The sequence below is a fragment of the Dicentrarchus labrax genome, unplaced genomic scaffold (assembly GCF_905237075.1).
Source record: "Dicentrarchus labrax unplaced genomic scaffold, dlabrax2021, whole genome shotgun sequence".
In the NCBI taxonomy this organism is placed as follows: domain Eukaryota; kingdom Metazoa; phylum Chordata; class Actinopteri; family Moronidae; genus Dicentrarchus; species Dicentrarchus labrax.
This window is the reverse complement of record NW_026136721.1, coordinates 26,176,431-26,192,369: the sequence shown is the minus strand read 5'-3', so window position 1 is coordinate 26,192,369 and position 15,939 is coordinate 26,176,431. Positions and strand designations below refer to the sequence as shown.

Below are 15,939 nucleotides of genomic sequence, written 5' to 3'. Positions count from 1 at the left end.
ATGTTGTTGTATCAAAGTTGAAGCATTTGCCTCCGAAATGTCCCGTGCCCAGCCCCCTTATTAAAGACCTGACCTCCAAGCAGCTGAAGGTTGCTCTGCAAACTTGGCACACCCCCGAGTGAAAACATCTGCTTTCCTCACAGGCAGGACCGCCACGGACCCCATGTCTCAGCTGGTTCCCACAGCTCAGAGAGAGAGCCCTTCCCCTGTCCTCACGCACTGACCCCCACATTTATAACCCCCACCCCCACCGCCGCCAAGACCTCTTCAAGCCTTGGGCCCAGGCCTGGACCTCTCCATCACCTCACCCTCTCCCTCGTCCGCATGTAGTACCGTGCCAGTGTGGTCACTTTACTGCTGAGAGGACTGCTCCTGTCTTGTTATCCCCACATCACAGCCTGTCGAGAGGAAGGGAGGGATGGAGGGGGAGGCGGAGTGGGAGGGAGGGAAGGCATGGAGGGGGAGGGGGAGGAGGCATCTGCGCTGCTCCCACAAAGCGGCGACTGTTGGAACGCTGACAGAAGCATCTGTCATCCCCTGCCTTCACACACTCACCTGCTGTCCGAGGGCCTGACTCTTTCTATCTTCCTCCTTTGCCCCCTCCCTCTTTTTTTCCTCGCTCCTGCCTCTCTGAGCTGTCTTGGTGATTGTGTGAAGCTCTTGGACGCCTCCTTTAGAAATCCCATAAACTGTACCTTCTCCCATCCTCACCCTTAATAAATCAGAGCCCTTAATGCCAGACCACAGACATACACATGCAGATTTCTATTAAATATGAGCTGCGTATATGTGTGCTCGTATTATTTTAAAGTTGTTTTGCACATGCCTGAATAATACAAGTTCTTGTTCAACCAGTAATACAAAGGTAACCCTCCAACATGCACTTTAACATCTGTGCAGATGTATGAGAGTCTACTTTGCCAAGCCCTTGCCAAATTAAGCAGTATTTATTAACAAATATTGCTATGGTGTTAATGAATGTACTGACCTGTCTTTTGCGACTACTTTATCATTCTCCAGTGGCACCCCCGTCCATTCCCCTAACATGCTGAAGGGTTGCCAGCAGTAAGGGGAAAGATGCCAATCCATGTGTATGACACACACATAAAAAACACACACAACAACCTCAAGGACACCATCGCTCATTCAAGACCAGGGAAGGTGCCCTTCAGATGATGCCACACAGGAGCGTGTACAAACTCAAAATCAATGATTTTTGATCAATGATGAAGTTTGAAGCAGAAAAACAGTAAACAGTATTAATAATTAGACTGAGAAATGGCACATAAGGTTACTTTGGAGAAGGTCTCTTGCGTTGCCTTTCCTTTTATAAGAGTTTTTGGGGAGTTTTTCCTTATTCAAAAAGAGGGTTTAACGAGAGAAGATGTTGTATACTGTACATATTGTGACTCTTTGCTATATGAATAAAATTAAACTTCACTTATAGGTTGTTACTTAGCAGCACATGTGTATATTATCATTTCAATCAATATTCAAAACTGCAAATTAAAATTGCAGGTGTTACTGACAAGAAAATAGGTTTAGTTTTAACACTGTAGAGATATTTTTGTTGGACAACCAATATGTACGTGTGTGTGTGTGTGTGTGTGTGTGTGTGTGTGTGTGTGTGTGTGCGCACTTGCTCACGTGCATTTACACTAATATACAGAGCACTTCTGCTAAAAAAAACTTGCTATATACAACATATATTTGCTTAATTTGCCCAAAACAGAACTTGTATTATGTGGATTTATTTGTCACCCTATATTTTGTTAATGTTGATTCGGCTACTAGTATTCAGACTTTTTACTAAAGTCAAAGTGGAAAAGTCCCTGTTAAAAAATGCTCCCTTACAAAGTCCTGCTTTGAAAATGTTACTTAAGTAAAGGTTTGTAATTATTATTAACACAATGTACTTATTAGGCAAAAGAAAAATAACCCCTGTGGGGTTTATATTTTTTGTGTTTTGTATTTAGTTAAGACATACTTAAAAACTCACCTGCTCTTTGGCCAGTAAAGTGTGTGCCTGTAGTAGTTATTGTTTTATGTGATTTGTTATTTCTTGGTCTGTCCTGTTTTTAATTTTCTATTTTTCTGCAATGTTTGCATTGTACAGAACCTTGTAATTCTGGTTTGAGAAGGCGCTGTATGAATACATTTTACTTACTTACTTACTAGTTAGTCCAAAATTAAGACACATTTGACCAGTGGAAGTCAGCAAATGTTTGGCATTTTTGCCCAACATATATAATATATATAATATAATATATAACACAATCAAAAGATTATTTGATTTTCAAAATTACTCATCATTAGGAATTATATTATTATTTTTCTCTTGATTGACTAATCAGTTCATAGTTTAATCAACTAACTGTTGCAGTTTGACCAAAATAAGCCCATCATGTTTTGTGTGTAAGCTCTTTACCTGTAAAATAACTTGCAACTATAGCTTTCAAATAAATGTAGTGGAGTAAAAAGTACAATATTTCCCTCTGTTATGCATTAGGTAGAAGTGGAAATGCTCAAGTACAGAACATATGGCCAACATTAATCTGTATATAACCCATGTCAAAAACATCCACTTGTTTTTATTGTTTATTCAGCCCATGAACCAGCACATTTCACTATGACATCAGAGCTCACCTGAGAGCCTGATGCTCACCTACCTGTGCGTCTCTGTCCCTGTGCTGGTCAAGCTGCTGCTGTAGCCTTCGTCTGTGCAGCAGTTCTTATCTAAACGAGAGACGAATTACCGCCATTCCTAAAATCTGACTGTTCCCATTTAGGGTTGTCTCATTGCCGTGATGGCCAGAGGGCGGCACAAAAGTAGGGAGGTGATTTTGAATGGCACTGGTCATACATAAAGTAGCTTCTCTCAGCGTGTGAGCGAGGACGCCGCAAAGAAGAGAGGCAGGTTAACAAATGAGTGAGGAAGGATAGCAGGACTTTGTGGTCCTTGGAGACAGAGTGGGTTGGGATGTTCTGCCAACACCTCGTCTGCCAGGGTGAAGGATACACACTAACATTCATATCCACACACACACTGTCATCTCGCTATAGCTCCATCCCTGGCCTCCGTTACAGCCGTGTGTCTGAGCAGGAACCCCACTAAGCTGGCTAGGGTCCAACACCAAGGTCTCTCACCTCGCAGGCTGGGCAGGGGGCCTGGTAGCTCCTGTGAGTTATTCCTGGGCATGGACCTGGGTTCCACCTCTCTCGTCTCCTTTTGTCTCATCCACTCTCCTCTGGCCCATCCTGGCCTCCTCTTCTCCCTTATCCCCCTCTCTGGGACCCTGTGGCTGATGAGCCTGTCCTTCAACTATCAGCATCTTCTATTGTCTTTAACACACATACACACACACACAGCAGACTTGGGCTTATGTAAGCTTGCTTGTGTATCTGTGTGGCCACAAATGTTGAGGTCACCTTCATATACTTCCACCATCTGCAGTGTTTTATCAGTATAAAGTACGTCAGAGCCTGGTGGTTGACTTATGCAAAGTGTGTTTTTATTAAACTTGATTATCCCTTACATTTTCCTGAACGTTTTTCTCAGCCCAAATGAAAACAAACAATTATTCATAAAATGTTTTGGATCGTAATTAGAGCTGAAACAATTAGATGACTGAAAACAAAATAATAAGGAATAATTTTTTTAATTTAATTGAATTGTCTAGTTCCAGTTGCCCAAATGTGAATATTGTTGAGTTTTGGACAAAACAAGATATTTGAAGAAATCTGTTTAGGATCCAGGACTGTGGCAGTCATTTACAGCAGTGTCTGACATGTAATTGACTAAACAATACATCAAGGAAACAACTGTCAGATCAATTGATGATTAAAATGATAAGTAGTTACAGCCCTAACTAGAATTTAAACTGTAGAAACATATACTTTACACAGCAGACCAACTGTTGAAAGAGCTATTATACATTACAGGATATGAAGAGTTTAAAAAAAACTTCATTTGTGAGATGCAATGTAGTAAAATCACAGTTCAATACCAGATGCCAGATATACCAGATAATACATTTTAATTTAATTCACACCAGACTCGAAGCTCTTGACTTTATGGAACAAATACTGAATGCCAATACCTGGACAGTAATCCATCACTTTTGCTTACACTTCTTGTGTTAGGCCTGATCTTGCCACTAGATGTCAATGAATGACAACCAATTGGAGCAAGGACGTCAATACAGTGTAAAAAGCCCATATTTTGTTCAAAAATGTGTCCATTAAATTAAATATTAACACACTCATGCATATATTATATGTTTCATTGAATTTCGGTGAAGGATTTGAGATTGCCTGATAACCACAAAAACAAATGTAGACCTACATCAGCCCTGAACCAGGGATCAACCTACATGTTATTATTAAGGCTGGATCCTGCACCAGCCTCAGCATCAGTACCAGGGACAGGAGCAGCTGCAGAGCTCTCACTCTGATCCTATTTCAAGAAAACCCGACATTTACACCTTACCACTGATACTGAATTAAAGCAACGTACATTTTACGAGTGGTACATTTTTTTAGAAAAGGACTCTCATTTAACATTTGCATCAACTAGTTTCTCTGGCAACGAAGTTTAGCGTGGTCATAAATGTACATATTTGTAAATTATGGGCTAAAAGCGCATGCGTGGAAGTTGACGCCCACTTTTTTCAGAAACGTCCGTGGCTCGTAGACGATCTTTGTATCGGCGAGATGCTCGGGGCGGTTACTTTCACAATAATAAATCTCTAATAAAATCATATTTGGCGCAATTATGAATCTCACTGTATGTCCATAATTAGCTACTTATTTCTTAAAACGCCCTAAAGCATTTGAATCTGCTTCATTATAAAAAATAACATGATACGTGATTAAACGGACACCCCCCCGTCCTGCCAAGTAATGGTACGGTCTGTCGACGTCCTGCGCGGGAGCGGAAAACGTGCAGCCCACTATGGGGGAAAGGAGCGGTGTCTTTTCCTGGTAAAAAAAAAATAAATAAATTGTGCTGCAGCAACACTGAACTACAAATAATACTCGGCTTTCTAACAGACGTCTGCGCAAACTAAAGGTCAGTGAAAGGAACTGTTGTAGTTTCGGTAGCATGTAGCTACAAGCTAACTAGCACGTCTGTTAGTGGATGAGGTTTGTGCCTACAGCTTCACGCTTGTTTACGTAGCCTCGAGTGGCTGCTGAGTGTCAGGGAGATAAGCTTGAGTAAATGCACTGTCTGTGTGTAATGCAGGACTATTTTTTGTCAGACTGAACGTGAGTGTTATGTGTGAATGAACTGTGTACCCCAGCGGATGTTGGTGGTGGTTAGGAGGAGGTGCACTGGATCAAATGTGTATGCACCTTACCCTGAAATTGTTTGAATTTGTACAACTATGTTAAGGTGTTTGTTTATTTGTTTTTCATTTTCCAGCTTGGTGAATACGTTCAGCATGGCTCGAGATTGGAAACCTGGTGATCTGATCTTTGCCAAAATGAAGGGTTATCCACACTGGCCTGCAAGAGTAAGTGGGCCTTAATCAGAGGCAAATGTATTCATATAGAACATATCAGTACAGTTAAACTAAGTGTGTGTCACATTCAAATGCAAGAGCAAACACCAATCCACCAAAAGACAACGAATAACCTACATCCTCCCCCACAGACACGCACAAACAGTCACTTATCACACACACCTGACCTCTGTTTGCTTTTGAATGTGGACACAGTATAATGAATGTTTGTTGTTTCTTGCTGTAAGTAAATGCATGTTGTTGTTTTTTTCTAATTTCTCTACCAGATTGATGAAGTCCCAGACGGCGCTGTGAAACCATCCAATATCAAGTTCCCCATCTTCTTCTTTGGCACCCATGAAACGTTCGTAACCAAACACTTATAGTCTTTGTTATTTCCTTTAGCTTACAGGGCTTACGTTGTACCTGCTAAGGTAAAGTAGCATTTAATATTTCACTTAGTCTAAGTGGCCAGAACACATAGGAAGTGTTGCAGAAAATGCAGGAAAAATCCACTGATGTATTGTCAGGTAGAGCTGATATAGAACATTGTATTTTAGCGTATAGTGAGTTCACTACATAAACCTTATTTTAAATTGTAAATGGTTGCATTTATATAGCGCTTTTATCAAAAGTTTGAGTTGTCATGGTGCTCTATTGAGGGTGTTTCTTTCAGTACATTAATGTTTGATGAGTGGCTGAATAGAGGTACCTGTCTGTTTTGTCTGTGTGCTGCCTTCTCCGTCTCACAGTACTCACAGTAAACACATTACGTAACACTACATTGTAATTAAATGGACAAACATTCTGCATTATCTTCTTTGAAACAGCGCATTTCTTGGCCCAAAAGATATCTTTCCGTACCAGCTCAACAAAGAGAAGTACGCCAAGCCCAACAAGAGGAAAGGCTTCAATGAAGGATTGTGGGAGATTGAGAACAACCCAAAAGTTGAGCTCACTGCACCTAAGGTACATCTTCCTCCTCTGTGTCTCCTCCAGAGACATTTATCAGTACTAACACTCCAGACGATGTCCTTAGGCTGACATGAAGCTGTTGAAGAACTCTAAAGCATCTTTGCATATTACATTTTTTTTGTTGCAGAAGTCACAATGTGCAGACTTTTCAGTTACACTTTGTTTTATTTTATTATGAAGCTCTAGTACTTGTACACACCCTTCCTCTCCTCTGAATAGAATGATTTAGATTAACATAGAACTGAGTTCAGCAGAATTTTCTTGACATATAAGAACTGTTAACCATTAAAGTGTCATTTCAGCATTGAAAGTTGTTTTTTTTTTCTATTCAAATTATTATTCGATCATAGCTGTGTGATAAAAGACTTGTCTGTTAATAACATCTGTTAATATAAGTGAAGTTCTCTAATATTTAATGTAACATTATCTGAAAGATTTAGATAGACAATGTTTTTATATTTATTGCTCAGTGAAATCTGCAACATTGGCTGAGTCTGTTTCTTCATATACAGTATATTTACTAGAAAACAATGCCTAATCCATGTCCAGCATCACTGTGTGCTGTTTTTTCCTGCACCTGTTGACATCATTGTATGTGCATAGCTGGTACAGAGCTTCCTGTTTTTGCCAATTTATTTAATTTAATCAATTGTTTTTTGTTTAAAGCCGGTTCCCCCCGAATCTTTCACTGAAAAGGATTCGGACAGCAGCCCAGAAGGAGAAGAGGAAGCAGACGACAAGGGGATAAAATCCAAAGTAAGTTTTTGCTCTTCAGATTTGTCGTTCACAAGCAAATATACACACAGTCGCTTCACTGCATTGACATGCTACCGGTGTGTTGCCGTGTTGTCAGCTTCTTTCTTCTTTTGCTGTTTTCCTCTAATCTTTCTCTAATGTGTATCTGCTTCACACTGAATTACATATCAGTGCAGGAAATAGCTTTCAAAAAGAGACAGTGTCATTTTGTATTAAAGAAGGCTTGTATGCTAAGAGTAGTGTGTGGAACAGAAGGATACTCGCTAACCTTTCTCCCTTTCAAGACTCGTTTACCCCACCACACTGCGTCCTATGCTGTGTCTTGGGTGCATTCAGGTTCCAGGAAGTGAGGCTGAGCAGGAGAATGAGAATGAGGAGGAGGAGGAGGAGGAGGAGGAGGAGGAGGAGGAAGGGTCTCTGATCTCTGAGCAGGTTCCTCAGAACCAGGATGTACGTACTTTGCATGTTGGGATCCCATAAAGCGGTGCAGGTTGTCTCATCCCCTCCCCGTGGGAAAGCATGTCACACTTTGGTGGTTTTTTTAACTGGTGGTTTGTTTCTGTTTGACTCAGAGTTTTTCGCCGGTGGACACAAACTTGTGTTGGCGCTTGATGTTTTAATTAGAGTGCTTCGTCTGGGGTTGCTGTGTTAATGCCACTGAGGTGATAATTGAATTATTTGAGAAAACATTGCCTGTGTTGCCGCTAAAAATAGTTTATGAGATTGAATAATATCAGGTAAGCTCAGCTGGCTCTGGATCAAATTGATTTAGGTTTGGCACATTAACTCTGTGTGTGGCTATAACAAAATTAATTGGGAAGTGTGTTTTCCTCTCTGTTTTACCTCTCTGAGACCACCCTGACAACATTGTGTTATTGCTTTCCATTTCCCGCCTTTCCCTGTCTACATATTCACAAAACTAATGTTTGCAGTTTGTTCATGTTATTTTATTTTTGCATGGCTTTCTGTGTACTTTGGAGAAAGGTAAGTTGTGACTCCGTTTATGTCTTTATGTATTCCGATCAGGGTCAGATGGACTCTTTTTCATTCTGTTCTGACATTTCACCTTCTGTCTGCAATATTTTAAACAATGCATTAACTGTGTCCCAATTCCTTACACTTAGTAGAATGTTAGTATGACTATTAAAAACCTTTTTGAATCTGCTGTTAATTTACACTATTGTGCACAGCTGCAAAAATTAAAAATAAACTGGGAATGGTTAAGAAACGACACCAGATGGATCCCTGAAAACAAAAAAAGTATTATAGTTGAATTTTAATGGAATTCCAAAGTCAGTTTGTCACATCTCATCACTGTCGAATTACTTCCTTTTTTACGTACTTTTTTGAATAAACAAACTATTAAAAGCCCCAACAGATTTGCCAACAAAACAAAAACAAACATTAATTGCCACAAAGCTGAAAACAGATGTTTCTTTAGATGGTTTTCGCAGGACAGCAGAGGATGATATACAATATGTATATCCTTTAAATATGAATTAGTATATAATACATACTGTGTTAAACTAGTGTGTATGGAATTTGGACACAGTCATTGTTAATAAAACTGCACATGTAATACTGCATAGAGTGTAATATCACAGTTATACACTAGATGGTGCTGTTGATCCAACAATTTAAATTGTTCTTATGAAGAGGAGGGTAAAAAAGGGATGGATCATCCAAGAAAGACTGAATATATGCTAAGCTGTCTACTTGTTATGTACATCTGGCTTTTATTTCAGCAGCCGATGCTGTTACATTATAGAGAACTACAAAGACAGTTAAAAGTCTGGATTTTAGACCGTAATGAAGTTAACAAAAGGTGTCACGTTTTAGGGCTCGGCACAGAAAGAATCCACAGATGTTCCAAAACCCAAGAGAGGAAGAAAGAAAAAGGTTAGTAGCATTATTCTTGGGATGAATTCCAGTGATTCTAAAACCTATAAAAAATTGATTGTAGGAAACATTTGAAAAGATGGTATTATATCAATTTTTATTACAGAGCGATGCTGAGCAGGAGACTGAAAAAGACGATGCTCCAGCAAGTCCTGTTAGTCCCACAGGTAAGCAGCATTCTCTCGATATATACATATACAGCAAATATGAAAGAACGCATTAATCAGATTGACAAACATCACACTGTTGAATTGTAGGAGACTGTCTACTTTTATTTCTAAGCATTCAACTTGCCTGTTGCATAAACAAGCTGGATTTACGAAATGTCTTTGTGTGGTGTGTTTTATGTGACCAGGTGGAGAGGGTCCTAAACGGAGAGGCAGGAAGCCCAAAAGTGAGAAATTACTTTTGCTCCATCAGCAGGAGCAACCAGGCTCAGGAAGTGAAATGTAATTACAAGAAAATGAACACACAACATAGACTCACTTGTTTCTTGTATGCTACCTTACCCGTGGTAGCGGGCCCAGAATGATCTGTTCCTGCAAGGAAGAAATAATGCTAATATACTTTATTATAATCTATCATTTTAATCACAATTTTGTCAAACCAGCAATGTACTGATAGTAATGCTCCTAGTCCAACAGATGTAAAGACCAAAGTTTCTGCTCTAAACTTAAACAATATTAGTAGATATTACTGTGGGCTATACTCATGGGTGCTAGCTGCTATATCTAAACTATTAGTCATTATAATTACATCCTCATATTCTCTAGTGTTAGGAGTACGTAGTCTTTACTTTCATTTGTCTTAACCATGTCTCTCTCATTCAGGGACACTGCTGAGTCAGAGAGAAAGAGAAAGAGGGCACCAGAGGACAAGTCCAAGAGTGGAGAGGAGGAGAAGAGAAAGAAGGAGGAGAGCAAAGGAAAGGATGCAGAGGGGAAGGAGCCTGAAGCCAAGAAGAAGAAGCAGTCCAATGACAGCTCCTCAGGCTCTGACGATGAAGAGGCAGGTGTCAGCACAGATATTCTTCAGCTTAGAATGTATCTGTGTGAAACACCAACATTGTTTTTAATTAGGAGGTTACAGTTGTATGCAGTCAGTATAATGCTTTCATGTACTTATTTTGATTTCTTTCTGTCTCAGAAAAACAAAGGCAGAAAGAAACACCAAACCTCGGACATGGACAAAGATGTGCGGCGGCGGAAAGCAGATGAATTGAGAGAGTACGTATACATACAATGCCCATCAGGTTACCAGAGCCCAAAATTAATTCCTTCTATTGCTTATTGTGGTCTGACCAACAGCCAACAGTCCAAAAGTAATTCACAATCTCATTTGAGAAGGAATAACCAGAAAATGTTACATTCAATTTTATCTTGAAAAAGGGAATTACAAAATAAAATGTATTCCTTTTATCAGGAATGATTTAAGAGGAATTAATAGATTTCTGACATAGTTATTCTGTCTTTCAGGCCAAACAAAGATGATGGGAAGAAAAATGAAGAGAAGACAGGAGTCAAGAAAAAGGGTAAGTGCAATTGGTTTGTACATGGTGTTGAATTCAAGTACCATCTCTCTCAAGGCTCATGTTAAGTCGTAAAATCATCCTATTTGAAGCCAGTGAAATAAAAGATATTGCCCCTATAGGGATAAATAAAGTTGTATTTAATTGATTTGAAGTGAGCAGATGACCACTACCTCATTGAACCTAATGGAATTGAACCTGCGGTAATATCATTTAAGGTTGTGATTTAATGTGACCCCTTGTTATGGTTCAACATTTTCATGATTAATCCATCACAGAGGGATTTTCCTGCCAGACTAAACATATGGTGGTCTCCCTGTTTTGAACTGCTGTAGCCTCCTGTTCAGGCAGGGAAATTCCTGTTTCCGTTTTACATTTTGACAGTTTGAACTTACAACTGACTTGAGAAACAAACAGAAACATGTTGTTTCAGCCAGATACAAAACGCTGTTTGAAACAGATGTAATTCTTAAATTCACACTTGATTAAAGTTCTGTAATATAAGCTAAGCCATTTCCATCATAATGTTTTCTTTTCCACAGAAATATCAACTGACTTGAAACTCCAGAGACTGCACAGTGAAATCAAGATTTCACTGAAAATTGACAACGCTGTAAGTTTTGCTAATCACTGTCAGATCATTAATGTCATACCTCACACCACATACAAGTCCTCTTTCTCCACTGACAACTTTAGTTTGTCATTCAATGTTTTTTACACTCACAATCAGTGTAACAAACAGTAATTAGATTTTCTCCTTCATGCACTGGACTAACAAAGACAAAGGCTCAGACACAGTGTTTCAGCTCAGTCCATAAAATGCTGCGAAACTGAAAGCAGTATAAAATATAGAGTGATAGTATCCTAAGATGGACTCTGTGACTCCTATTATTTGGTTGTTTACTACTTGTTGAATCACAGATCCTCTCCTTGTTCTTGCAGATTTAGGATTATTTGGGGCTCAGGTCTGTGCATGAGCTTAAAATTATGAACAGACAGAATTATGACAGAAGCTAGTGTCTCACTGTGACATTGCTTAGGTCGCCTCATGGCTGTTTCAGTTAATTCATGACATGATGAATGTATCTGTAACAGTATTAGTGACCCCAGAGTGACGAGACATACAGGGCAACCATTTTGTTTATGTTTTATGATTTTAAAAATGAATTCCCTTTCTTCAATCAGAGCCAAAAACAGATGGTAGTGAAATAGAGTTATGATAATTAGTGACACAAACAAACGGCAAACAACATCAACATTCATCAAGTGATCTAAAACAAAAGTGTTCAGTTTTCTAGTCAGGGATTGTCTGGACCACTGTTTGGCATTCATCCAAAGCTATCTGATACACCCTTTTATGTCCATCATTTTGAAATGGTAAAGCAGCATAATACACTATCTTTACAGCATGATTCAAGGAAAATAAAGGTTGTCCTCAGTTTGTGCAGTCTTCAGAACTTAACCCCATTAGATACAGATTTGAAGGACTGATATATATAGTAGAGAACTGTTTTAAATACACCATGATTAAGTTTGATTATTTGCTGCATTTCTTCACTATTGCTCGACTATTTTATTCCTTTTTTTTAAATTTCTTCTACTTCTAAACTTCTAAGTGCCTATACATCTTTTCTTGCTCCCACATCACTTTTATTCCACGGCCCCTCCTGTCTCAACCTCACTAGGATGTGAAGAAATGCTTGGATGCATTAGATGAGATTGGCGCACTTCAAGTCACAACCCAGCACCTGCAGAAACACAGTGAACTAATCGCCACACTCAAAAAGGTATATTTAATTTAATTAATTCAAATTGAACAACAAACTACACCAGGACGTGTTTCTAAGCACTTTGTTGAGTGGTGATGCAAGGTTGTTTTTTTATTTTTTATCCATATTCCTAGATTCGCAGATTCAAGGCCAGCCAGGACATCATGGACAAGGCCACCATGTTGTATAACAAGTTCAAGAGTATGTTTCTGGTTGGAGAAGGTGACAGTGTGCTCAGCCAGGTGCTCAACAAGTCTTTAGCTGAACAGCGGCAACACGAAGAAGCCAAGAAAGGAGCACTGAAGAGAGTGGAACAAGCCAAGGAAAACAACTCAGGTACTATTGATTATTAGTATTATTATTATTATACTACATTATATTATAATTAGTTTGCCCACGCTGCCTCTTTCAGTTGGCTGGAACATATACAGACAGGAAACTATTCTCTGTGTACAAATTTGATTATTTTATATACAAATGTGTCACACATCGGGACTTTTACGACTACTTGGAAAGTCCAGCATGTAGAATTTTGTGCAGTGGCTGCGAAAAACGTGAAAGCCCTATCTAGAGCCAGTGTTGGTTAATCCATTCTTGGCTACTGTAGAATCATTAAAGCAATCACTCATACATCAATACAACACACAATAAAAACTTCACTTGGAAAGCTTGTGTTGCTTGACTCAATTTAAAAGACAGTTTGGCCTACAGGGACCGGTAGAGGTAGAGTGAACTGTCCGTGTGGGTGCCGATGAAATCCTACTTGTCCAGTCTTCAGCCTAAGGCCTTCACAAGTCATGTTAGAAGATATCTGTGATGTGTCAGATTGACCATGATTACTTCCTCCAGGCAGTATTTGTGGCTGACTGTTATGCCTAGTAAGCACTTAACAGTAAACACGCCTAAGACCTTACCTGACCTTACAGACACATTTAGGTTGGCCTCAAAAAGTATACAGTTTATTCCCTAGCCTACTCCTATTAATTACTATAATGATTGAATGAATTTGTTGAAAAGAGTGGGAACTCTGATAGAGTATATCTGTACACATATCTGTTTCTTTTCGGCTCAACTGCTGATTAAGCATTGTAACGATTATTTTAATTGTTGTGTACAAGTTACAAATGTACAGGAATAGTAAAAGTAAGGAATCTTACTTACACTACGAGCTTCAAAATAGCTCATAACAGCACAGTGAGCTGTTGAAACAGCGACAGTTGGCTAGGTCTGGGGATAAAGTTGCATCATAAGGCTGGTAAATCAATTATGAGCAGCTAAGTCACGTATGAAAACCACCTAGAGAACAGAGACATTGAAGCTCCCAGTCAGTGTCTTTTGTCCTTTCCATGAGGACGTCATAGGATCTCTGTGGTCAACATTCTCAGTAGAAACACTGACTGTAATCGGAAGTCTGCAGCCACATCCTTGCTCTATTGGCTCACCCTCTTTTCTACAGCAAGGCTTGCCAAATGAACGGAAAATCGTATTTATCTGGAGCTCGGCATGTGTCATCACATGCTCCTGTGAGTTCTCTCTGCAGTGGTTTAGGTTTTGTAGTGATGTTCTGCCTCACTGAGTCTGTGTGTCTTTCTGTGCACCGCCTAAAGACAAGATGACAAATGGTGATATCAGCCCCGATGAGAAGAAGCAGGAGACGGAGAGAGAGAAGCTTCTTGAGGACACCTCAGTGGGAGAAAATCATAGGTAGTCTACACATACACAGATAACAGTGAATTGTTGTGTTCCACTTTAATAGTATAAGCACTGGTATACATTTGTTAGACACATCTATTTGACCTTTTCTTTGACTTTCAAAATTTGCCCCTAAAACTGTTTAAAATTATTTTTTTCCAGTAGTTTTGTCTGGGGTTTGGTACTAGTACTCGAGTACTACATGAAAAATGTGTTTCGAATACATTACAGCTGGCTAAGAAACATCAATGAGTGTAAGGCTGCTGTTATGTTACATTTTCCCAATGCTTATCTGTCTCTCAGTACTTCCTTACCGGCTTCCCTACCCTGTTTTGCCCCAAGCCCTTAGACCCCCTTTGAAGTTGTACTAAAGCAGGGGTGTCAACCTGATCCATGAAAGGGCCAGTGTGGCTGCAGGTTTTCATTCCAACCATGCAGCAGCACACCTGACTTGGTTCATTCAATCAACTGAACTGTCTTCACACAGTCATTTCAGGTGTCCTCTTGCTTGATTGGAACAAAAACAGCCACCCTTGATTAAAGCGTGGGTGTGGCTGCAAGTTTTTGACTGTGTGAAGACAGTTCAGTTGATTGAATGAACCAAGTCAGGTGTGCTGCTGCATGGTTGGAATGAAAACCTGCAGCCCCACCGGCCCTTTCACGGATCAGTTTGACACCCCTGTACTAAAGCTTTAAATATTTAAAGTTAACGTTAAAGTATAGTTTGCAAGTGGGCATTGTAGTTTTAAATTGTATTTTTGTTGGGACTATTTCAAGACGCGGACTAATACACATTTGGCACTCTAGAGAGTAGCATTAGGATAGCGTATGTGGGATTGACTCAAGATAAAACGACAGCAACCGTGTTCATTGTACTAAAGGAGTATGGCAACAGTGTGGCTCAATGATGTTTTTAAATTTTTTTGACAACAATGGAGGTCCATGGCACAGAGGAAAGAAGCTACAATACTGTCTTAACCTATTTGTTTATTTTCTTTGACTGTAGTGCCCCAAAAGCTCAGGAAGAGTCCACTTGAGTGTTGTACATGCGTCAAGAAAAGAGAAGATATTTGCTGCTGTACTCATCCAACCTTTCGTCTTAACTGGGCTGACCAACTAGGATCTCCTGTCCAGTTCCTTTTTTATGACTGATAATGATCACTGTTTTCTGGTTTACTGACTATTTCTGTCAGTGTTGCTGCTCAAAGGTTTCAGTACATCAAACCCCTCGACTCCCAAGATAAACTGACTGACTGCATATTTTATTTTTTTACTTTGTGTAATCTTTACCTCTCAGACAGCTTGTGTGTCATCTGTTGAATCTGAATAATGACAGTGTAAGGGTAAGAACTTGTAGATCGGCAGCACTGTAAACTTAGATATTACTATTTGGTCCTATTTTTAAATTTTAGTAGATGGTTTTGATTGTACTCTTTATCATTTCATATGCATTCAGACTGTTTTTTCAAAATCAACAGTTTGATCTTAATTTCACTTAAAGATTGTTTTAAGTAAAGAGGTTTAGTCATAGCATTACCATCTCTAATATTATTGGCTACATTAACATTTGGATGCACAAACAGAAAATTCAGTTTGCCAAAGTTTTTTTTGTGAATTCAACATATTCAAGTGTCTGATTTTTAAAGTTTGTTGTTTTTAACATAGATGTAAATAAGAGTATTTTTTGTGCCTGTCTGAGGACCTGTTTCAGCATCCAATAATAAAGTAGTACATACAGAACAGTATTCGCTTTTGTCTTTAATCATATATTGTGTGAAAATCTCAAACACTATAGCTGTTGTATAGAGCACTTCAC

At 39.3% G+C, this 15,939-nt stretch overlaps 1 protein-coding gene across 2 annotated transcripts; it reads left to right on the top strand.

Moving 5' to 3' along the window:
- The first annotated feature begins 4,914 nt into the window (after positions 1-4,914).
- Positions 4,915-15,863, top strand: psip1a (PC4 and SFRS1 interacting protein 1a). 2 transcript variants are annotated; one of them, XM_051386501.1, is made up of 17 exons: positions 4,915-5,071; positions 5,426-5,516; positions 5,792-5,868; positions 6,335-6,473; positions 7,146-7,235; positions 7,572-7,685; positions 9,075-9,134; positions 9,241-9,301; positions 9,490-9,583; positions 9,965-10,142; positions 10,281-10,360; positions 10,610-10,665; positions 11,205-11,275; positions 12,348-12,449; positions 12,566-12,767; positions 14,039-14,135; positions 15,130-15,863. In XM_051386501.1, the coding sequence occupies exons 2-17, from the start codon at positions 5,445-5,447 to the stop codon at positions 15,158-15,160; spliced, it is 1,524 nt and encodes a 507-aa protein (XP_051242461.1). In that variant the 5' UTR covers positions 4,915-5,071; positions 5,426-5,444; the 3' UTR covers positions 15,161-15,863. The 2 variants fall into 2 exon arrangements, with proteins under 2 accessions (XP_051242461.1, XP_051242462.1); XM_051386502.1 differs by lacking the exon at positions 7,572-7,685.
- The last annotated feature ends 76 nt before the right edge of the window (positions 15,864-15,939 follow it).